The sequence below is a fragment of the Phascolarctos cinereus genome, unplaced genomic scaffold (genome assembly GCF_003287225.1).
Source record: "Phascolarctos cinereus isolate Bilbo 61053 unplaced genomic scaffold, phaCin_HiC Scaffold_1;HRSCAF=81, whole genome shotgun sequence".
Lineage (NCBI taxonomy): Eukaryota > Metazoa > Chordata > Mammalia > Diprotodontia > Phascolarctidae > Phascolarctos > Phascolarctos cinereus.
The window spans coordinates 192,680,893-192,706,736 of NW_027555514.1; the positions used below are offsets into that span (position 1 = coordinate 192,680,893).

Below are 25,844 nucleotides of genomic sequence, written 5' to 3' on the forward strand. Positions count from 1 at the left end.
TTCCAAACTCTCTCCCTCCCTCCAATCCACTCCCCCAAAGACAAGCAACATGATATTAATTACGTGAAACCATGCAAAACATGTTTCTATATTAGCCATAATTTTTCAAAAATCAAGAAAAATAAAGAAAGCGAGAAAATTATACTCAATTTGCAGTAAGAGTTCATCAGTTCTCTCTCTGGAGGTGTATAGCATTTTTTCATCATGAGTGCTTTGGAGGTATGATCCAAGGATCACTGTATTGATTAGAGTGGCCAAGTTTTTCACAGTTGATCATCACACAATATTGCTGTTACTTCCCGTAGTGATTTCCCAGCTCTTCTCATTCTACTTTGCATCAATTCATACAATACTTGCCATGTTTTGATTTTTTTTCAAACCACCCCACCTCATCATTTCTTATAGCACAATAGTATTTTATACCACAACTTGTTCAACTATTACCAATTGATAAGTATTTCTCCAATTTCCAATTCTTTGCTACCACAAAAAATCTGCTATAAATATTTATGCATATTTTTTTCCTTTTTCATCTCTTTTGGATACAAATCTAGAAGTGTTATTGCTGGGTCAAAGGGTATGCACAGTTTGATAGCCCTTTGGGCTTAGCTCTAAATTGTTCTCCAGAATGGTTGGATAGGTTCATTACTCCACCAGCAGTCCATTACTATACCTATTTTTCCTTTTCCCCCTCCAGCATTTATCATTTCTGATAGGCATAAGGTGTTACTTCAGAATTGCTCTAATTTGCATTTCTCTAATCAATAGTGATTGAGAACATTTTTTTGTGTGACTATAGATAGCTTTGATTATTTCTTCTGAAAACTGCCTGTTCATGTCCTTTGACCATTTATTAATTGGAAAACAGCTCTTTTTTTTTAAATAAATTTGACTCAGTTCTATACTCATCATATATTTGAGGAATGAGGTCTTTATCAGAGAAACTTGCAGTAAAATTTTTGATATTGCTTCATTTTCTATCACTGTTGTTACATCATGTGTTGTTGTTCAGTCATTTCAGTCATGTCTGGTTCTTTGTGACCACTTTTGGAGTTTTTTTGGCAAAGATACTGGAGTGGTTTTCCCATTTCTTTCACCAGTTTATTTTACAGATGAAGAACCAAGGCAAGCAAGTTCAAATGACTTGCCCAAGGTCACACAGCTAATAAGTAGTATCTGAGGCTAGATTTGAACTCAGGAAGATGAGTCTTCCTGACTTCAGGCCCAGCACTCTGTGCACTATGGCACCACCTAGGGGCCCTTATTTTCTATGTTACCTTTTAGCAAATGTAGTTTTCCCTGATTATCTCTTTTAATTAGGTATATTTTTGCTTTTGCTTTGTCTGACATCATGCTTGCTACCGCTGCCTTTTTTCACTTCCGCTAAAGCATAATAGATTCTGCTCCAGCCCTTTATTTTAACCCTGTGTATGTCTTTCTATTTCTAGTGGATTCTGGTTTCTAATTCATTCTGCTATCCACTTCTCTTTTACAGGTGAGCTCATCCCATTCACATTCAAAATTGTGATTATTAACTGTATATTTCCCTCCATCCTATTTTCTTCTATTTATTCTTCTCTCTCTTTCTCTCTCTCTCTCTCTCTCTCTCTCTCTCTCTCTCTCTCTCTCTCTCTCTCTCTCTCTCTCTCCTGTCCCTCTTCAAAAGTCATTTTGCTTCTGACCACTGCTTCCCTTAATTCACCTTCCCTTTATCATGCCACCCATCCTATGTGTTTTATCCCCTTTCTCCTCTTATTTCCCTATTGGGTAAGTTACATTTCTATACACAACTAAATGTGTGTGTGTGTGTGTGTGTGTGTGTGTGTGTGTGTATGTGTGTGTGTATATATATATATATATATATATATTCTTCTCTTTTTGAACCAATTCTGATGAGGCATTGCCTGCCACTCCTTCTCCCAGTTTTTCCCTTCATTGTAAAAGCTTTTCCTTGTGTAACTAACTCTTTTATGTGAGAAAATTTGCCCCATTCTACCTCTCCCTTCCCCTTCCTTCCAGCACATCCCTCTTTTTCACTCCTTCATTTTTTTTTTTTGGAGATCATTCCAACATAGTTGACTCACACTCATAGCCTCTGTCTATGTGAACTCCTTTTAACTGCCCTAATAATGACAAAGTTCTTAGGGGTTATGTATATTGTCTTCCCATATAGGAATGTAAGCAGTTTAACTTTAAGAGTCCTGTATGATCACTCTTTCCTGTTTACTTTTTAATGCTTCTCTTGAGTCTTGTGTTTGAATATCCATTTTTTCTATTTAGCTCTGGTCTTTCCATCAGGAATGCTTGAAAGTCTTCCATTTTATTATATATCCATTTTTCCCCTGAAGGATTACACTCATTTTTGTTGGTAGGTTTTTCCTGGTTGTAATCCTAGCTCCTTTGTCATCCAGAATATCATATTTCAAGTCTTTATTGTGAAAGCCACTAAATCTTGTGTAATCCTAACTTTGTCTCCATGATATTTGAATTGTTTCTTTCTGGCTACTTGAAGTATTTTCTTTTTGACCTAGAAGCTCTGGAATTTGGCCCTGGGAGTTTTCATTTTGGGGATCTCTTTTCAGAGGTGATCGATGGATTCTTTTGGTTTCTCTTTTACCCTCTGAATCTAAGGTAGTGGGACAGTTTTTCACAAAATATGATGTCTAGGCTCTCTTTTTGTTCATGGCTTTCAGGTAGTCAAATAATTCTTAAATTATTTCTTCTTGACCTATTCTCCAGGTCAGTTGCTTTTCCTATGAGATTTTCACATTTCTATTTTTCATATTTTCTTCTATTTTTTTCCATTCTTTTGACTTTGTTTTGTTGTTTATTGATGTCTCATAGAGTCATTGGCTTCCATTTGCCCAATTTTAATTTTTAGGAAACTATTTTCCTCAGTGAGATTTTTGTACCACTTTTCCTATTTGCCCAATTCTGCATTTTAAGTGGTACTTTTCTTCAGTGAATTTTTGTGCCACTTCAGGCCAATTCTGTTTTTTTTTTAAGGTGTTATTTTCTTCAGTATTTTTTGTGGCTGTTTTATCAAGCTGTTAATTCTCTTTTCATAATTTTTGTGTATCACTGTCATTTCTTTTCCAATTTTTCCTCTCCCACTTTTATCTCTTTCTTTAATGCTTCTATGAATTCTTGTTGGGCTTGTGTCCAAGTAGCATTTTTCTTTGAGGCTTTGTTTATAGCTGGTTTCACATTGTTGTCTTCTGAGTTTATTCTTGGTCTGCAATCATAGTAGCTTTTTGTGGTCAAATTCTTTTTGTTGCTGTTAGCTCATTTTTCCAGCCTATTTCTTTTTGAAATTGTGTTAAAGTTGGACTCTGCTCACCTAGGGGTAGGGAGGCACTGTCCCAAGCTTCAGGATTTTTTGTGCTACTGTTTTCAGAGCTAGTTCTGGGTGTCTCTAAGTTTTCAGTGCTTCCAAGGTGTTATGATCCAGGGAAAGGTGAGGTCACTGTTGTCGTCTGGTCTTTACCCAGAAAGGGCTCCTGCGCTTTTGTAGCTGCACACTAGCCCTCCTCTTTGCCTTGGAACTATGAACAGGGCCCCTGCTTCCTTGTGATTGAACAACAGTGTTCCTCTCTGCCCTGAAATTGTAGCCCAGAACTGTGTATGGGCAATAGAATTGCCAATCAGCACCAGCTATATCTAATGCCAACAAAGAGTCCCTTGTAATCTCTTTCTGATCCATTGTTCAGACTCCTTACCATCTCTGGGTTGGGAGCTCCTAAAGATGCTGCTGCTGCTGCTGCTTGCTGCTGTGGGCTCTGGATAAGCCTCCATATCTGTGTCATAGACCAATCCTGCTGACCTCTTAAGTTTTCTTAGGCCAGAAAGTTTCTTACCCTGACTTTTTGTTGGCTTTGATGCTCCAAAATTTGATTTGAGGCATTATTTTGAAGTTTTTTGGAAGAGAATGTTGGGAGAGTTCATCTGGGTGGCTGTCCCTAATCTGCCATCTTGGCTCCATCATCCTCCATGATCTTTCAGGATTTTGGTTAAGCAATCACATCTGCCAGTTCTTTTAAGTGTCCAAAGACATAGTTCATCTGAACCAGGTAACTTGAATTCATCAAAAATTGTTTGGTTCTCTCTTATTGCCTCCCCACTTAATTTGGGTATCAATTTCCTATTAATTGTTTTTATTCTATTATGTTCAGTGCAAGGGTCATTCTCCTTGGCAGAGAAATGTCCACATCCAGTTGTTTTCAGTCATGTCTGACTCTTTGTGACCCTACTTGGGGTTTTCCTGACAAAGATACTGGAATGATTTGCCATTTCCTTCTCCAGCTCATTTTATAGATGAGGAAATTGAGACAAATAGGGTTAAGTGACTTGCCCAGGGTCACACAGCTAGCAAGTATTTGAGGACAAATTTGGACTCAGGAAGATGAACCTTCATAACTTCAGGCCCAACACTCCATCCACTGCACCACCTCAGTGCCCCGTTGGCAGACAAAACAGAAGCCAAATAATAACCAAGCATCCCTTCATCTCTCTGTTGTCAGTTATCATAATTCCATTCACTCCAAGCAAAAGTACTGCCCCTTCTTTGATCCTCCTTTCTCTCCCAGAATACTTTCAAAAAACTTCTTTTTAATTATCTTTCATTTCCCTCACCAGCCCCAGCTCATTCTGAGTGTTAGCACTCTGGACACTATTTTTATGGGACCATGCCATATTCACCCTCTCTCATCTGGCCTCATTTCTATTTTATGTGCATTTCTTTTTAAAAATCTAAGTTGATCATTACATATCCTATGCATTCATACATCAGTCTCTCCAGACAAATCCCATTGTCTGGGATCCCACTTCTTTACTGGACGATTACTAGAGGGACACACATTCTTCCTATAGGTTTAAGGATAATACATTTAAGATACATGACCCAAGAGCACCAGGGAAGAGGCTTCAAAGGAAACAAATAGCTGTCACATAAGCGTCTAAACTTGATGCATGTAATGGTTTCCAAGGAAATGCCAGAGAAAATGAGGTTGGGGTAGGGGTAAACTTCAGCCCATTCCAGGTTTAGAAGTATCAATGTTTAAACAAACAACAAAAAAAGCTAAACATGGTTGGAAACATTGTTCATCACAACCCTAACAGATCACAAGGTTGTGAGCCACATAGAGAGTGTTAGTTCTATAACTTTAAGAAGGAAGAAGATAGACCTTGGGTGCTTTGGTTGCACTGAGAATTTTGGGCAAAGTATACGAATTATAAATAGTTGTTTCAACAAACATTGCTTAGAGAAAATTTTGCCATCTGGATCTGGTTATGTTCCCCAATAAAGACATTATACCATTAAAGAAAAGTTCAACTGATATCCAACTCAGAAATAGATGTACCACTCCATGGAACATAAATGCATTTTAAGAAAATTTTAATGGAAATACACTGTAGGAGACTCTGTCTTAATTACGTTGGCTAAATGTTTTTCTGAACTTAGTCAATGCTAATATAAACACATCACCAAAATCTGACAATCAACAGGGAGAAAAATATTGGCTTCATCATATACCTCACGTATGCAATTTTCTTAGAAGATTTATTTTTTGAATGTTACTCACAGACCTTTACCTCTCTACAGCTTCTATTCCACCTATGTCAGATAGCTAGTGAAATGGAAAGAACATTGACCTGAAAGCTAGGATACCTGGGATCTTGTCTTGGTTCTGTCACTTGCCAACTGTGTGACCTTGAACGAATCACTTCTCTGTGCCTCATTTTTTCTCAGATGAAAAAATGAGGCTCTTGAACAAGATGGACTTTAAAGTAACTTTGGGTTCTGACATCTATGACTCTGAATAAAGGAAGTACATGTGCTGTGTTTTGCCCATATAGAATATGTGCCCTCATGGGCCTGTGTAGATGTGGCTTAGAGGGAGGAATGCATAGATATTTCTAGAGTCTCCTCACCCTTCTCTAAGGGAGTCTTTTATCCTTGCCAGGAGGGGAGAAAGATTTTGGTACCAGAGGCTGGGCACTATACTCTCCTCAGAGAGACAGAATGCTGGGCTAGAATTATATCTATTGCCTGCTCCCCTCCCAATATTGTTAGTCTATGGAATATGATTTTTGGGTTCAAGCTGACTACTAATCAGTAACTTTTAATGAAAAAAGAATTCCCCAAGTTACATATACAAGGCTCATCTCCCTTCCCACCAAATGCCAGTTCCACAATGAATGCATATAGCAAACCCATTCATCCAAATCAAACAAAAATCAAAGCAAACACAAATCAGAGAAAATATACGTATGAGAATATATACCAGACAATACACTGAGTGAATGAACTCTCCTACTGGGAGCAAAAAATCTCAGCTTTACCAAGAGACAGGGTCCTAGCTTTCACCCAAGAGGAAATTCCCCAAAATTTCTAGGGTTGTAAGCTAAAGATAGGGGCATGGCTGAGGTGCGATCTCTCCAGGTTGGCTTCTTCAAAAGTCTTTCCTTTCAGAGACCTCTCCCTGAAGAGAATCTGAAACCACATGTCTTCTCTTTCTATTCTGGAAGCTAGAAGTCCAGTATCTCCATTTTCCCAAGCTCTCACAAACTCTGCCCCATGAAGGCATGGGGCATTAAATAATCAATTTCTAGCAAAGTCCCCTGCAAATAGGCTTTGAGGCACATGTTGTTATACCTGGGAAGCTTTCTAATAGTGGCAAGACCCCTTTGTGCCCAATCTTCTCATGGTTAAAACATTAAATTCAATAAGCATACCATGTTAATGGTTATTAATTATTAGACTGTAAGCTCCTTGAGAGGAGGGATTTCTTTTTTATTTTGTTGTATCCCCATCCCCAGTGCATAGCATAACATCTGATATAAAGTAGGTGCTTGAAAAAGGTTTCTTGATTGTCTCTCTGTTAAAGTATTGTACCATCTGCGAGTTTACATTCCATTGCAGTGACACAACATGTAAACAGATAAGTAAACATATGCCCAGTGTGTGGTATTGATAATACCGATAATAATTGTCCTTTAAGGAGGAGTTCATAGGGGAGCACCATGGAATATGAGCTGATCTCAGAATCAGGGAGACATGGCTTCAATCTCCTTTTGACAAATTCTGGCTATATGGCCCTGGGCACACAAGGGTCTAAACTTCTCAGTGCCACCCCCCCCCCAAGCAACTCTCTAAAACTGTAAGGTTACTGTTTGTTTGTTTTATTTTTTGAGGCTGGTTCTCCCTATCTCTCTGAGGCTGGGAACGCAGGGGTGCCCCCTGACATCCTAGCACTACTGGTTGTCATGGATGTTTTGACCTACTCTGTTTCTAGTTTGCCCCTTCTGAGGCAGCTAGTTGGTTTATTATGTTGTGCTGGATTAGTGTGGACACTGGATTGAGTCTAGCTCTATTGCAGCTCAGAACTCCAAGATTCAAGTGACACATCAGCCTTAACCTCCCCAGCACCAAGGTACTAAGGCTTTAAGACTGTAAATGGTGAGCAGCTATTGATCTGTATTGGTAAAGAGAATTCCTTTATCAAGGGTTTCCCATACCAATAAAATCACAGGTCAGGCCCAAGGAAGAGTTTAGGGTGAGAGGGAAAGATAATTTCCTCTGGGCAGGAAAGACGTCATAGAAGTGGCTTTCGAGCTGGACTTCAAAGGATAGGGGAGGATTAATGTTTATTGAATGTATGAACAAATGAATGAATGAATGAATGACATCCCTCCCCCTCTTTTCCATGCTAAAAATCTTGAATTCTTTGGAAATAATCCATTTATGGCATAGTCTCCAATAGCCACCCTAGTAGGCCTTCTCTGGACACGTTCCAGCTTACCAATGTCTATCCTAAAATGTCAATCACAGAGTCCTACATACTTGTATGTCATATTCCTAGGCTGGCTTACTACTGTTTGGTCACTGCCCTGCCTGGAGGTTGCTTATATTAATTACTCAACCATTTGCTGAAACACACAGCTTACATGTCCTTTCAGCCCTGATGGGAAAGTTTAGACACTATTCAGCACAGCCTTGAGGACTGGGGCTTCTGGTGACTGGGGATGTCTTTCCTGTTGATACTGGAGGCAGGATGAGGGATCAGATAGGAGCAAAATTCTGCAACCAGGTTGGAACAGCTCCAATCAACAAATGGGGCAAAGCCATAAGGTGATAGGTCAGCAAGCAAAATTGCACAGAATTATAGGTTCGGAGCCAGAAGCAATGGATGTACCAAAGCTGATTATTAAATATTAGTGTTAGCATTTACACCATAGCAATCAGCAAACTACAAATCAGGGATTGAGTTATCATTTGTTAATTGTCTAGATTTAAGAAAGTGATAGATAAAATGTTTATAATGCAAAATAAACTTAAAAATGTGTCAAGAGTACTTTTTTTCTGGAAATCCAATGGTTATTTACCAGCACACCTTGATTAGTAGAAATTTTATTTACTTATTTGTTTGTTTATTTGTTTTTTGGTGAGGCAATTGGGGTTAAGTGACTCTCCCAGAGTCACTGGCTAGTGAGAATTATGTGTATGAGACTGGATTTGAATTCAGACTCTAGCTGCCCCAGCAGAAACTTTAGGTGGTCATTTAGTCTAACCTGCTAATTTTACAGGCAAGCAAACTGAGGCCCAGAGGGGTTAACTGACATCCTCAAGATCACCTAGACTTTGTGATGGAATCCTAATAGAGCTGTCCCTAGCCCCAATATTCTAACTTCCTTATGGGCCTCACTGAAGAGGCATGCCCTAATTTAACCACACAGTCTAGCTTTAACCACATCACAGGCCCCAGACTCAATCACAGGCCCCACTGAACAGCAAGCCCACTGCCCCTACCTAGCCCCTACCTAGGCACACCCCACCCCCCAAATAAATAGCCTAACTTCCTCATGTATGCTTCACTGCTCACTAGAACAGCAGGTGTATCCATGAACTCTTATTTCTCACAGGAACAGCAGGTGCATCCATGTGATCGGATCCCAGCCACTGCTTCTAGCTAGCCACTGCCCCCAAACTTATTCCTCATATTTCCCACAGAAACAACAGGTGTGTCCATGCAGTCAACCACAACCACATCCATCTAGTCTCAGACAGGACAACAACACTCAGCCAATCAGAAAGCAGTACCGCCAGGAAGCCCGAGCAAGATGTGGACCCCAAAACAATAGAAGGGACTTTCCCTAAGTAGGCACCTGTGCACTAATAGTAAAGAACCTAGAGTAAACTTGTGGTGTAGAGAGGCTTATTGTAATTTCATCATCATAATACAAGTCCCCCCAGTGGGTTTTTGTGTATGCATTGTGGATGATCACATACACCATTCCACCAAGGCTGAGATACCCCCTCCTCCCCTTCCCTAATCCCTTGACAAATCCTTCCTCCCTTTCTATATTCATAATTTCAGTTGTGTAATTGGCATCATTACACTATAAAATTGCCTGTCTTGTCTTACCAAGTTGCTGGTTCCTCTTGGAACTCAGCCTGTTGGAGGCACCATTCCAATAATCTAATTATTGGATTAGATTATTAGATTGAGTCTCAGTTCATTCAAGGCAACTCCCAAAACAAACCATGAAACCACAACACTTGAATGACACAGTGTTAGAACTAGAATATGAACTCAAGTCCTAAGATAAGATTTAGCATACCCTGCCTCCTCTAAGAACTCAGACCAATATTAATCAGACACACTCTCACCATTCCACCCACCCCAACACACACAGAGAAATACAAACTCTGAGAATGTGTAAAAAATACAAGCTATCTCACAGACTCAATGCCCAATTACTCTTTGCAATAGGCCCACCATCTTAACAGAAGATCTAATAATCCCTGAAGCCTCTTGGGAGTCTGAGAATGGTTTTCCAGTCATTTGAGTACCAAACTGAGAGGCCACTGACCCTGGAATAAAGAGAACTCTGCATCTGAATTCTGGAAGCCACCTACTAGCTATGTGTCCTGGTCAAATAATTTTGCTCTTCTGAGTCTCAGTTTCCTCATTTGTAAAATGGGTTTGGGGCAGGGACGAGGGAGGGAACTTCCACTACCGATCTCACAAGGTAATTGGGAGAAATAGGCTTTCTAAATCCTAGGACTCCAAATGAGTTAGTTTTTTTGTTTGTGTTGGTTCTTTTTTTTTAATTGATGAACACCTGCTCATTCCTCAATGCCTTAAAGATTTCTCATTCTCATCTCACATTCTCCGTGTAGGTCCTATATGTCCCTATGCAAATAGAACTTCCAGAGAACAGACTGCCAACTGCCAGGATCTTACTGGCCATTGATTCCTATCAATTCCAATTTAATTCAATAATCTGTGGGAGATCTGCCCAAAATAGTCCCAAGAAATTTCTTGCAAAACAATGCTACTTCTTATTGAAAGCATTTGTTTTAGTCCAGCCAAGGACCTGGCTCTGTCTCCTAGTTTTCCAATCTATTCATCACATAAACAGGGCATTGACTGATTGCTGGGAAATGAGGCTCCAAGAAACCATTTCAAAGAGAACTGCCACCACATTTTCAAAAGGAAGGGCTCTAGACCACCTCCTAATTATTTATCATGAGCCCACTGCTTGCGGGGGGAAAGAATGTTAGGGGCAGCTAGGTGGTACAGTGGATAGAGCACTGGCCCTGAAGTCAGGGGGACCTGAGTTCACATGCGGCCTCAGATCAAACACTTGACTCCTATTATCTGTGTGACCCTGGGCAAGTCACTTAATCCCAATTGCCTTAAAAAAAAAAGTCAAGTCTCAGGGAAAAAATGCTAAAGGCATTGCATAACATTCTCCAAGACCAGTAAATATCCCAGATCTTTCCATGGTTGATGACTCCCAAACTCAAATTCCTTTCAGTATCCACAGTGTCCTCCATATCTAATTCCTTCTCTCTACTTACACAGCTACCCCCCTTCATTCAGGTCCTTATCACCTCTCATCCAGATTATGACAATGGCTTCCTAAGTGATCTCTCTGACTCAAATCTCTCTCCAATCCAATTTATCCCCAACTCAGCTTGTAAAGTTATTTTTTTAAGCGCACATTGGAGCTTATCACTTCTCCATTCCACAAACTCCTGTGGTTCCCTGTTTCCTCTAGGATATAATGTGAACTACTCTGTTTAACTTATAAAACCTTTCACAGTCTGGCCCCAACCTGCCTTTCCAACTCTGTTACATGTTATTCTCCCTCCTAGACTCTGTGATCCAGACAAAATGACCTTCTCTCTTTCCAACGTGAGGAACTCCATTTCCTGCCTTTGAATCTTTACACTGGTTGTTCCCCATGCCTGGAATGCACTCTCTCCTCACCTCTGCCTCTCTCTTCCTTCATGATGCAGCTCATGATGCCCCCTAAATGAAGCTTTCCTGATCTCCCAGTTACTAATGCCCTCAAACCCTAACTACCCTGTATTTAATTAAGTCATATTCATTTGTATTTATTCTTTGGTACATATTCAAATATGTACTTGTCTCCCCAGATAGACTATAAGGTCCTTGACAGAAGGGGTGGTTCCATTTTTTGTTGTAGCATAAAGCCTGGCACATAGTAGGTGCTTAGTAAATGATTATTGATGGCATCATTCCTCCTCAACCTTCTCTTTGTCCTCCCTGAAACTTCCAGTTCTTCAATCCCTCTCTCTTCTTCCAGGTCATCACCACTGTTCTGACCTCACTTTTTTTCCTTCCATAGTCTTGATCCTGTTCTTAGCTCTCTCAGCAAAGTTATTTTTCACTAACTTTAAGCTTTTTTGTCCTTCTGCTGCTCTTTCCCTGCTAATTCCAATCTTCAATCACCATAACATACAGCCTCTCCAATTCTAGTTCCAAACCGCTGGTTGCTGCTGGAAGGATTCATGAAACTGTGATGTACTGTACCCTACAACCTAATGCTACCTGTTCTGGACTGGGCCTTCACTGAGATACAGACAGCCTTTTCTTTATCTCTCATCTACTCATTTTCAAAGTGACTCTTCAAAATCTCTGCTCTCCTTAACACTTCAACTTCATTCCTACCCAATCTTCTCTCAGCAGACATTACCTTCTACTTGACTGTAAAGACTGAAGCCATCCTTGTGAGCTCCATCAACTCCCATTCTCTACGTTGCAAAACATTTCTATGTCCTCAACCAAAATCTTTTCCTTTGCCCCAATCTCAGGAGACTGACTAACCTTGTTAACGTTAAGCCCTCTGTGCTTGCTTGGGTAGCACATATACTAAAATTGGAACAATACAGAGAAGATTAGCATGACCCCTGAGCAGGGATGACACGCAAATTTGTGAAATGTTTCATATTTTTCAAAATCTTGTAATATGTAATTGGGGATTATTTAAATTTTTAAAGAAGTGAAACCGTCCACTTGCACCACTTGGTCCCATACTCTCTCATGTCCAAAGAATCCATTACTTAGTGACCAACCTGCTAGAGAACAGCAGACTCATCCTGTCACTAGGACTGTACAAGAAAACTTAAATGGATGAAAAATGTCCATTTTCCAGACTATTTATTCCATGCAGTTGGCTAGTCAATCTGTTGAGTTAGTACTTCAGTACATATATTTTAAGCAGGCACTATAGATGGACAATGAGTTAAGCACTGAACTGAATAGGAAGAAGAGAGTGGGTTGGATTATATTTGGGACGCTACACAGCACTTTTAATGATTCCAAGCTGCTCCCGGGCACAAAAGCCTGTATTTTTAACATAATCTCCTTGAGATGCTCTATGGTTGTGAATCTTGAAACACCACAATTTCTGAAGATTAAAGGTAATGAATGACCCAATGGACAATGTAGAGATGTGCATTGGGGACAGTTAATTAAACATTAAATAGTGGACATAGAGTATATAGACATAGACATAGAGGAAGTGTATGATTGAGAAATGGGGTGAGATGGTCATGTGGCAAGACAGGGAGAAGGGGAATAATAGAGTCCTCTTTTATGCAGTCCCTATATAGTATACTTTGTATAGAAGTATCACACATGATGCTATAGTATTTTGAAAGCCTTAAAACATTATGTAAATATGAACTATTATTATTATTATTATTATTATTATATGCACTAGCTCTTTTCTGTTTTTGCTACATACAAATGTATTCCGGGTTTCCAGCTAAGTCTCAGGCATTTTGTTTGTCGTTGCTTAGACAACTCAGGACTGCTGGAGAGACTGCTGACACCATGTGCCTTGTGAGGAATGGAGTTGGTGGGATAGCAAGACATTCTTTTTATTCTTTCTTTTAGAGGACACACATGGTCCCAGACTCTCTTTGGGACCAATTCCAGACACATGAAGAGAAGGAGACAGATTTTGGAAGTTACAAACATGTAGAAGCTGGCTCTGTTGAAGAGTCATGTCTATGATTTCTGATTTGCTTCCCCAGAGACTTGAAGAATTTCCCCTTCAGTGAGACGGAGGCCTCTCTCTTGGTTAAGCTGAGAATTTCTGTAACTGTCATGTAAAGAGTTCATTTGCTCTGTGTATTTTCTGGTTTAGTCTGACCCATATAACCTCTCCAATTTCGGTTTGTTATTTTGCTTGGATCAATACTTTTCCTCACTATTTGGTATAATTGCTGTTTAGGGTGTGTACCTAAAGAAGTACTTATGCACTGATTTGGTTTGCCAAGTCTACAAATTTTTACTCAAAAGGGATTGCAGAAAGGCAGTGTTTTGTTTTGTTTTGTTTTTTATGGGGGGAGCAGGGCAAAAATCACCAGCCCTTGCAGAATTCTTTATTCAAGCCAAGCCTTATGATCTGCATGGGACATGATGGACATTATGTGTCTGTTCTCCATAATGTCTCCCAGTTTCTTTCTAGTTTTGCCAGGCAATGCCCCTGCAAATAATTTACTATATCATGGAAAATGGGAATTTAAAGGAATTTTCTGACTATATCTCAGATAAGACTGAAAGACTTACATGACAACAGAGTACACAAAATATTAAAAGGACAGACTTGAAAATTTCTAAGCCTTTCATTTTTCTAGCTAGATGAGTGGGCCTGACTGATTTTTATATCACAAATGAAGAATAATAGTTCCTACACTTTACGCTAAAGAGCTGCCAAACCCTGCACCATAAGAGATGACTACCTGAAGACAACAGAGGGCATTGAAGAGAAATCCAAGACAGAGCAATGTGGCAAAGAAACAAGAACAGCGAAGACAAGCACAGCTTCATGGGAACAGCACCTCATTTGATGACATTACTAGATGACATTGGTAGTCTTGTAAATATTGGAAGCATAGGATGTCCCTGGCCATATGTGTCCCTGTGTGTGTTCACTTTCACAAATTTAGACTCTGTCTACTTTCCTTCCAGCTCCAAATACATAACTCCATAATCTTATATGTTTCCTATTGGCCTAAATGTTGCACTAGTATCCACTAAATGGAAAAAAAGACCCAGAAGAAAGTCTTCAGAATGTTGGGTCAATCTTCTCTGAAAGATTTGGTGCACTGGAAAGAATGCTGAGTTTGGCATCTGATGACCTAGGTTTGAATTCTTGCTTTGCCATTTACTACCCACGTGTCCTTGGGCAAATTGCTTAAGATCTCTAGGCCTTCATCTTTCAATGAGGGAGTCAAGCCAGCTGACCTCTCATGGACCTCCTATCTCTAAGTCTATGATTTTACAATCCTACGGAATAACACAGTCAAGTATCACACAGGTTAAAAAGGTGTAGAGAGTTTGTGAGCTACAGCAAGGGAGAGAATAATCATATCAAAGACATAACAAATCCATTGAAGTATTATGCCCTACTAAGACCTAGGGGTGACTTTGCATTCTTGAAAGCATTGCTAGCAAAGTACAAGCCCTGGCAAGTCTTACAGGTTTGGAACACCTCAATCCAGGTACAGCCCTGGTAATGTCATCTGAGGACCAGTCTTGTTAAGTCTAGGGAGGCTCATGACCAGCTTGGATATAGGATGATAAATTTTTCAGACATGGAAGCTCATGAAGGCCATTTAGAAGCTGCGATCTGTGTGAGCAAAGAGAGCCTACGTTGGTAATATATCACAGATCCTTGAATTATCGCTGTTGTTCAATCTCATTCCCTGAATACTTTTTTAAGAAGAGGAGACAGACTAGTCTTTTTCCAATAGAAAAGTACAATCCTGAGAGATAGAGGGTATATACGATGTCTTTGATGAGTTGCTTCTGGTCTTACAACTTTCATCTACAAAACACTGTGAGCGTCTATAACAAATAGTTCTGGATTATCTGTGCATTTGGGGATAAGAGATAGTTGGTGGAATACAAAGTAATGCAAAAATCTTTTCTCTTTGGCTTTGAATTGCATAATCAGTTATCCGCATCCATGGAATATCACAAACATACACATTCACAAGCGCAGTCATAGAATGACCATTTCTATGCCTTTCCATTATTCCTTCCTACCCTGGCCTTTTGTATATCACCTGAAACCCAACTGGTTTCCAGATCAATAATCCAATCATGGAAGATTGAGTGTCAGCTCTATTATGTTGAATCAGAAAACAATTTGCCTAAAATCATGGAATCTCAGGGGACCTGAGAAATCATGTAACCCAATCCATTCTTAAATCAGAATCCCCTTTACAAGATTCCCACCAGGTTGTTATTCCAGGCTGTGAATTGACTGCAGTAAAGAAGCAGCCCATTCCAGTTTTAGAACACTGAGGTAAAAATGCAAAACTCATTGACATTCATGAGCTTTGGAGTGGGAGTCAGGAGACCCAGGTTCCAGTGCTAGCCCTAGAGCCAACACTCACTGTGTCATTTTTCCCCTTCTAAGCCTCAATCTCCTCATCTCTAAAATGATTTCTAAGTTCCCTAACCATTCTAACATTCTGTGATTTCATTCACTCCAAGTCACTGAAACCTCTCCACACTTGTGGAGGCAAGGGTGCTTTTACCTCATGAATCCCAAAGTGAGCATAGGAATCAAAGTAGTAATCCCTTGAGGTCATCTCCTCTGGGTTCAGCAGTTTAGACATCTTTCCTCGTCCAGGGCAGCTGGGCTGGGTGGATACATGGTGGACACACTGTGCAGGCTTGGGTGCCACAACAGGCTGAGGGGGTTGGGAGGGTGCACTGCTGACCTGGAAGCAAAGGGCCTGGTGTTAAACAGAAGCAAAAGATGAGGTTGAAGAAAACAAAGTCCAACCCTCAAGTTCTTCCTTCCCCCTGTCCCCCAGCCCATTTCCCTGAGCTTTTTCTCCTAGTCCTTATTCTGTATCCCCAGTCATTATTTTCCAAAAGCATATAAGAGACATTCTCAATGGAAGAGATGTTTTAAAAGCCTACAACACCCCACCCCTCCTCTTCCCAAAACCTTGATCATTTAAATTGTCTCTCTCACCTCACTCGAGCTACTGTAATCCCACCTTCCCCAGGAACCCTGGATGGACTGAACGGAGAAGAACTGATGGAGTCTTACCTAGATAATGGGCCTCCTATAACTACTTTTCCCTTTCTACTCCTGAAAATATACCTTAACCATTCATCTTCAACCCTAAAAGGTCACTCTAGCTAGCCTAATGATGACATAAATAGTTCAGTGTTCACCTAGCAATTCATATAATGTTTGCATTCAATTCAACTTTTGTTGATTGATCACTATATGCAAGGGATTGTGCTAGATACTGGGAATACAGATGAAAAATAAGACCCAACATGCCTTCCAGGAACTTCTAGTCTATTAGGAAGAATGCAACATGACCACAAAAAAGTATAATGCAAAGTAGAGAGCGACAGGGACAAAGAATAGATCCAGACAAAAAAGCCAAGAAAATCTGTTTTGGCTTGCGAGTCCTTAGAGATCGGAGGCCCTATCTGTGTAATTACCTTTGTATATGTAGCATATTTGTGAATCCAGCACAACACTGTGTACAATTAGGAGCTTAATGAAGGCTTTTAGGTAATAACGGTGATGAAAGTGAAGATGCAGGTGATAGCGATGCATAATGGGAATGGGGATGAGGATGGGGATATGGTGATGATGAAGGAGATGATGACAGTGAATGAGTGATGGTGATATACTGAGGATGGTGATCACAACAGTGGAAATGATGATGGTTATGAGGATATGGAAATGCTGATAGTGACTGGGTAATGGTGATGTTGTACTGGTGTTGGTAGTCACGAGCGCGGCAAAAGTAAGGGGGAGGGAGATGGCTTTTGTGGTGAAGGTGATAAGATCCCTCTTCCTTATTTTACCTAGTTCTGCTTTGTTGAAATTCAGAAGTAAGAAAAGACCTAGACAAATGAGACTCTATTTGCACCTTGAAGGGCATGTAAGTGACATGAAATGTCTGTGAAGTGATTGTTCTAGGTAACATCAGGGAATTTTATTTTACCATACACTTTTTATTTATAATTTGTACACTGAGTGAGACTGCTATCTGAGCCATTTTCTGATCAAAGCAAAATATAGCCTAAGTAACACAAAGTGTTAAAATATAGCATAAAACACAAAAACAAACATACCACATCTAGTTAGGAATGTAATTAGGATGTTATATTTTTAATTCAGAATTATGTTTGGAATATCATGCAAATAGATCACAGATTTGACTGAAATAAATAATTTTGTAACAAATCCTTAATATTACCAAAAACACTACCAAAGAACGCACAAAATAAGTGCTTATTCCACCTTTATATCACATTCCTAGATCCTTCACCAATGTTACGTGAGTAAAAAATAAGTCAAACAAAAACCCAAAACAAAAAATGAAATCAGAATCACTAATGTTATCAAGCAGAAAAACAAATAAATTAAATGTAGCAGCCATCAGCATAGATTGGCTTGTAGAGTTCCTGGATACTATGCCCATCAACTACCACTATGCTGCTTTGTACACTTCTTCCCAATGTAAGATTCAGAAAATGAAGTCCCCAAAAGGTAAAAGTATAGAAGGTAAAAGGCAGAATCAAAGAAAAGAGGTCTATTTCTCTACTGTAAAAAGATTCTCGTAGCCCCACATTTCTAAATTTATCTTCTTTCTTTGCAAAGTGATAGTCTGACTAGTATAGCATTGAAAGCACCAGTCTTGAAGTCTGATGATATAGATTCAAATCCTGACCCTGATAATTCTTAGCTTTGTGACTCTGGGACAGTCACATAACTTCCTTGTTGTTCAGTTCCTTATTTGCAAAATGGAGATGATATTATTTGCATTGGGAGGCAACATGGTATAGCAGAAATAGCGATAGACTTAAAATGCAGAAATGTGACCATGGGCGAATCATATAACCTCTCAGGGTTCTTCTGAAACTGAAAGTTACAAAAGAGTTGTCCACCTGCTTTGGTGAAGGGAGTTTCCGCACCAAGATAATCATCAGGGAGAAAATAAAATATATTAGTTCTAATACATGACACATGTACAGTTTTCCCCCTCTTTTAGAAACTGTCTTCCTTCAATATGCTTTACAAGAAGTTAACTTCATAGCTATTGAGATATTGCACACAACAAAATTCAGTTACATTGGTCCATGTATCCTAAATGGATAATGTGTTCAGAAGAGTACAGTTTTTATTTAATATTAGTCACAGACTTTAGCTGAAGCATAGGCTAGGTCCTCTACAAAGAACTGAAACTTCAGTCTTGGCAATATAAGAGAAAAGTCTGGGTATCTGTAGGCTGAATAGCCTCTGGTGCCCAGTAGGCATTGAGCTGGTAGCTCAAGTAAAGCTCTTTTTGGTGCTCCACTCAGGTATTACACCTCCTTTCTGGATAAATAAAACAATGATACTGACTTAAAGTAGGCTTATGAAAACATCACAGAAGAGAACCATAAGTTGTCAAATGGGGCCTGGTCTGGGATTGTTTATTTGATTATTTTTGTTTTTGAAGATCTAAATTCCCTGCCCCGGTGTTGTAGGCATCAAATGTAGGGATATAAGTTCTGTGAATTTAAAAACCTTTTCTTAAAAGTTTCTGAGCTGATGGATATTTTCTTTCTAAATGAATTTTATTTTGTGTTGTTTTTGCTTGCATTTCTTTCCATCAACAAGTCAACAAGTATTTATTATATGCTAAGAATTATGCTGGGTGCTAGTGATACAAATACAAAAAATGAAATAATTCTAAATGCAAGATCTTACATATGAGTGGGAGAGACAAGTACATATAAAAATATATACATCGTAAGTATAAAGTGAATAAATACAAATATGCTTAAAGTAGTTAAATATAAAATAATGTGGGAGGGAGAGAAGTTGGGGAGTGGGGAGAGAATGTGTTAGCCAAGGCATCACGCAGAAGATAAGCTTGAGCTGGGACTTAATGGAAAAACAGGGCCTCTCTGAGGCAGAGGTAAGAAGGAAGTCCATTCTAGGCATATGAGGTAACCAATGCAAAGACAGAAAAAAAGGGAGATAGAGTACCCTATATGAGGAACAAGGAAAAGACCAGTTTGGTTGGATTTCAGAGCATGGGAAGTAGAGTATGGGGAACATAGGTTCAAGACAAGTTGTATAGAGCTTTAAAAGTGAAAAATAGTTCCTATTTTATCCTAGAGGCAATAGAAAGCCACTGGAGTATGATTTTGGAACATTTTCTTGTTTCTTTACCGGAATTGTTTCTTTATGATCTAGATTATGATATTTTTTAAAATTTCATTTTCACACATGGGAGTTTTCTCTCTTATAATTGACCCACTGTATTTCCCAGGATCCTAAAGGCATTGCTTGTGAATGTTATTGATTATGAATGCATTATGCCTATTGCCTACAGTAAAATTACACTGTGGGCCATCAGCCCTACTTGGAATTATGTACTATTGACAACATCTTTGCTTATTTGCATGTGACAACGAATTCATTCTTATTGCTCATCTATGCTATTGTCTATGCATGCTATTTTTTTGGTACATGCTGTTAAGTTATTGTCATTCAAACTCAAATATCCAGTTGACTACTTGGTTCTTTGCTTTTGCATTATTGATTTCCTGAATAACATTTTAAGTGAAATTAGAACAAAATGGAAGCTAAAATTTTGGGAAAGTGATGTGAAGCAATGGATATAGAACTGCAGAGGTCTTTTATACCTAACAATAAATCCTGAGTATAAAAATAAGGATAGTATTAAAACACCAAAAAGAGCTCTGAATGACTTATACAGATGCACAGAGATCAAGAACCAGTTCTAACTGGGAACATCTCAACCTGTTTTTGTGTGAATTATCAAACAAGTGATCACTCAGAAATTCCTGACTTCAGAAGATAGTACCTAAAAACTGATCACTTGACTCCAATCTGAAAGAGAAGCAGCAATTTTAAAAGTTGTGTTGTTTTGTTTTTTTTAAATGGATAGAAAAGTTCTGCCTCTGGACAAGCTGAAAAGCATAATTAAAATGGCAAAAGAAGCTTCTCTCACTGATAGTGTTGGGTTTAGATCATCTATTTCAGAGGGAAATCAAGCCTCGAGTTTTTCTCAAGAAAAGACCCATGCTCTCCAGGGAAGAAATGCCAGTAAAAGTTATGCCACCAAATTACTTCACGACTGGCAAGCTCCTGAGTCAGGAAAAATGAGTTGCCTTCTGGAAAGCATTAAAGGGCTTCCTTTTACATTTGGGCAGAGTCTAAAGACCACAAATCCTGGCATCATATGGCAGCAATGCCTGTAAAGATTAGAAGGACATTGAGCACAGGAGGCATAGCATAGGATCAGACATCTACAGTTGGAAGGAAATTTACAGGTAATCCTGTCTAAAACCCTTCATTTTACAGATGAAGAAACTGAAACTCAGGTGAAAGACTAAGTGTCTTGCTCATAGATGGTAAATGGCAAAGCCAGAATTTTAACTCAAGTTCAGTGCTCTTTCCCCTGTAATATGTAGGATTCCAGATTTTTTTCTTTTGGTCTATTGTATGTATCTGATCTTCAGGTTTTCTTGGCAAAGATAGTGGAGTGGTTTGCCATTTTCCTTCTCCAGCTTATTTTACAGACAAGGAAACTAAGGTACACAGGGGTAAGTGACTTGCCCAGGGTCACGAAGCTAGTGTCTGAGGTCTGGTTTGAATTCAGATCCTCTTGGTTCCAGGGCCAGCACTCAATCCACACAGCCACCTCGCTGCCACCTCCATATAAATACCCTTTGACAAAAAGGTGAAAGGCCTTTGTGGTACTTGCGGGGTTTAATTATAGAGCTGGATAGAAATAGAAGCATTACAACTTGATTAACCCGACAGGACCAGACAGAGTCAAATGAGCAAAGGTCAGCTTAAATGATTGCTATTGATAAACAACTAAATTATGAGTATTTGCTGAATAGGGTAAAACTTTATAAGAAATGGATGCAGCATGTAAAAAGTGGTCAAACGTAGGGAAAATACAATTTCAACTAACCTCAGGCTTGCAACCTAGGAGTCATATCTTAGACTCTTCACTATTCCTTACCCCCTGTAGCCAATCTGTTGCCAGGGCCTGCCGATTTTACCTTTGCAGCATCTCTCATATATGCCCCTTCTCTCCTATGACACTACCGGGATTCTGGTGAAGGTCTTCATCGCCTCACATCTGGATTATTGCAATAGCCTGTAGGTGGTTCTGCCTACCTCAAGTGTCTCCCCATTCCAATCTATCCTCCATTCAGCCACTAAAGTGATTTTCCGAACCCCGCCACCCCACACATACACACTCAATAAACTAAACTCCAGTGGCTCCCTATTGTCTCCATGACCAAACAGAAAATTCTCTCCTTGGCATTCAAAGCCCTTTAGAACCTAGCCCACTCATACCTTTTCAGTCTTCTTGTACCTTACTCCCTGACACATATTCTTTTTGCAGGGATACTGGGCTCCTGGCTATTCCACAAATGGCATTTTCTCTGGCTATCCCCCATTCCTGGAATTCTTTCCTTTCTCTAAGACTCCTGACCTCCCTGGCTTCCTTGGAGACCCAACTAAAATCCCACCTTCTCTTGTAAGCCTTCCCTAACCCCTCTTAATTCCAGCACCTTCCCCCTGTTAATTATTTCCTATTTATCCTGTACCTAGCTTGCTTTGTATATATTTATTTCATGTTGTCTCCCTCCATTAGATTGCAATCTCCATGAGGGCAAGGACTGTCTTTTGCCTCCTTTTGTATCCTCAGCACTTAGCACTGTGCCTGGCACATAGTAGGTACTTAATAAATGCTTATTTGTTAAATCATACTAGAATCCCTTCTCAGATATGGTACAAAGAATCAAGAAAAGGGACTGTCACTTTCCACCACAAGGAAAGATGACCAAGACATGAAGTCAGGAGCCTACAGAAAACCTGTTGAAAAAATGGAATCCTAGGTAAAATCATTCCCCTGGGGAGGGAAGAATTTGAAGACCAGAACTCACAGCAGCCTGATTCAAGAACACCACTTGGGATGGGAAACTGGACTTAGACCATACCTTGTTCATTTATTTTAAGTACTGGAACAAAATGAGAAGCTCATAGATCATTCAACAGTTAACAAAAAGAAATTTACATCGTTTTGGCATAGAAAGGATATTCAATAAAAACAGTGGAGCTCTTAGCTTCAGCAAATACAGCCTTCTTCACCTCCATGTGGAAAAATAGAAAAATATGGTGACTCTTGCATTCTTATGACCTCTTCCAAATGTGAAAGTCCTTGACCTCATGTAAGTGGTCCTTTTTAAGTCCTTAGGTAACCAGAAAGCCACCTCAATATGGTCAGAAGCCACCAGGAAGCTATCATCCAGGGTGCCACAGTCTGCGCATTAGTCCCAGGAACGGTTTTGTCACCTTTCAGAGAAAAGAAATAGCATAACTCATGTATGGGCAGCTAGGTGATAGAGTGGATATAATACTGAGCCTGGAATCAGGAAGACTTATCTTCATGAGTTTAAATCTGGCTTCAGATACTTACTAGCTGTGTGACTCTGGGCAAGTCACCCAACCTTGTTTGCCTCAGTTTCCTTGTTTGTAAAATGAGCTGGAGAAGGAAACAGCAAACCACTCCAGTATCTCTGCCAAGAAGACCCTAAATGGGTCACAAAGAGTCAAACACAATTGAAACAACTAAATAAAGACAACAACAAGTGCAAAGAGAAGATATTGTTAGTGATTCTATCATGCCGCCAGCAGAGTACAGCCAAAGAAATAGAATTTCCTTACACTACAGATATAGTCTAGGTGACCATCCATATGTTGGCTACTCTTGAGAAATGAATGCTGATTTTTTTTCTGACAAGAATTGTTAGGCTGTCTTTTAAAAATGAATGAGCCTAGGGGCAGCTAGGTGGCTCAGTGATAGAGCACCAGCCCTGGAGTCAGGAGGACCTGAGCTCAAATCTGCCCTTAGGCACTTGACACTTACTAGTTGTGTGACCCTAGGCAAGTCACTTAACCCCATTGCCTAGCAAAAACACAATTTTTAAAAATGAGCCCAGGGATGGTAGTTACCCATCTAAATCAGGAGGTTAGGACTAGGGGCATTAGTTCATAACTATGTATTTGCCAGCAGGCTCTCTCATGGACCCTTTCTCTTTCTAAACTCTCTTAGTGACCTCATCACTTTCTAAGGATTCAATAATCATCTTTACATAGTTGACTCCAAGATGTATGTCCAGCCTTCGTGTTCTCTTTCCATGCTCCAGTCCACATCACCAACTGTCTATAAGACTTTTCAAACTGGATGTCCCATGGACATCTATGGGAGGAGCAATATCTACTAAAGTCCTTGCAATCTAAGCCAGGCTGGCTTTTCCCCTAAAAGCTCCATGATCCATGGGACTAAGGTCCGAACAATTGTACTTCTCTGATCCCCTGTTTAAAATGAAATGATGAAGTCTTCTGAGGCTTGACACACAGACTTGATCAGATACACTCCATCACGGCAAATATGGATTCAAAGCAGTTGTACCTGGTTGAATCAGTGGTTCATCTTTGCTGAATACCTTTTCACTGCCATTTTAAGTAAACTTCCTTTTGTCAATTGTTACGCAGTTTATGAGTGCCTCATTTTGTTCCAACGCTGTACCTAAATCACTGGAACTGGCCTGAATCAAAACTAGTCCAGAACATCAGCTCAAATCAAATATGTCCAAAGATAGAATTTATTATCTTTCCTCTCAATACAACCTTCTAGGACCCCAAAATCCTTCCAGTTACCCAGGTTTGCAATCTCAGTGTCCCTTCAACACTTCACTCTCTGTCAACCCACACATACAGGCAGTTGTCAAGTCTTGTAGATAATAATAATGATGATAGCTAACACTTATATAGCACTTACTATGTGCCAGGCACTGTGCTGTGTTACATTAATTATTATCTCATTTCATCCTCACAGCAACTGTGGGAGGTAGATGCTATTATAATCCCTATTTTACAGATGAGGAAACTGAGGCAATTAGAGGTTAAGTGACTTCTCCAGGGTCACACAGCTAGTGTCTGAGGCCAGATTTGAAGTCAGGACTTCCTGACTCCAACCCCAACACTCTATCCACTGAACCACCTATGTACCCCCATAATCTCTCTTTCATCTTTTCACTTCTCTCCACTGACACCATAACCACTCTAATTCAGACCCTTATCACCTCTAGATTAGATGATTTCAACAGCCTTAAATAGTCTCTGTGCCTCAAGTATCTCCCCTCTACAATTTATTCACTTCAGAGAATGTCATTTCCCTTCTCAGTAAATGCCAATGGCTCCCTATCACTTTTAGAATCAAATACAAATTCCTCCTTCACATTATATCAAGAATTCGAGGTACCCTGGACTGTCTGCTAGGTAACCAGTGGCTTTCCATATTGAATTGGTGGAGTGGATACTATCAGATCCTTAGGGCAGTGGAAGACAAAGAAAAATCAGCCTTCATCTACCCAGATGGATTTTACCAGTTTAAGTGTATGCCCTAATGAATCTTAGTTCCTGATATTTTTCAATAACTTATGTAGACATGAACTACATAAAAGTATTAGTGTATGTAGATAAATTAAGTGTCTTGGGAAAAACTGATCAAAATTTTGCATCAGCTAGAAAATGCTGCATAATTGACCTTGTACTAGTTTCACAGAAGTTATGACAGGTATTTACATCACATAATATCTCATCAAGGAGTGAGCACAAAGCCAGAAAAAAAAATACAGGTATGCCCCAACTGGTCACATCTAAAGAACTTTCAAAACTAAACACTTCTAGGATTTGGTGGCTATGATCACACATTCGTAAAGAACCAGACTCCCCTTACCAGGCCAGTGAATGATCTCACTGGGTACAAGATTGAGAATAATTAGAGCAGAAGGAGAAGAAAAATCAGTTTGCCTGAACCCTCTGAAACCACTTGACTACCAGGTGTGAACAAACCTTCAAAGATAAGATCGATTGCCTTTCTCATGCATTAATGTTGGGCTATCCAGATCTGAGCAAATCTTTTTCCTTGCATTTTGATGCTAGCCTAGATGGGTTAGAAACAGTTTTGTATCAAGAAAGCAATGGTAATCAGAAACCAACTGCATTTGCCAGCAGAAGACTTACTGACAATAAGACTCAGTCTCCTTTACAAAAACTAGAGTTTTTGGCTTTAGAGTAGGCTCTTACTGAGATAGGGCTTCACTCCATATGTATGGAGATACGTTTCAGGTGTTTATAGACAACAACCCACTGACCTATATCTTGACCAGTGCCAAACTGAATGCTGCTTACCAGAAATAGGTAGCAATAATATCTAGCTACGATTTCAGGATAAACTATTGACCAGGGAGGACCAATGTGGAAATAGTAATGAATCTCTGTGTTATCCAGGAATTTGCACTGAAGTCAAATATAAGTACAGCTAAAGTCTGAGCCTTCCACCAGACAATTTGCCAGCAGCAAATATAAACCTCATTTCACCAAACACACCTTCTTTTCTCCAGCTGTCCTTGTGTGATTGTTATCAA

General features: G+C 39.6%; 1 protein-coding gene and 1 non-coding gene across 2 annotated transcripts in view; one reads left to right on the forward strand and one right to left on the reverse strand.

Moving 5' to 3' along the window:
- The window catches only part of PRMT8 (protein arginine methyltransferase 8), a 161,807-nt gene that overhangs the window by 91,809 nt on the left and 44,154 nt on the right, over positions 1-25,844 (reverse strand). The window contains exon 2 of the mRNA XM_021001647.1: positions 15,872-16,057. Within this exon, the coding sequence (XP_020857306.1) occupies positions 15,872-16,057 (186 nt within the window). The remainder of the gene's footprint in view (positions 1-15,871; positions 16,058-25,844) is intronic.
- On the forward strand, positions 12,162-12,268 carry LOC144455243 (U6 spliceosomal RNA). Its single transcript, XR_013483962.1, has one exon. It is a non-coding gene; the product is annotated as a U6 spliceosomal RNA (small nuclear RNA).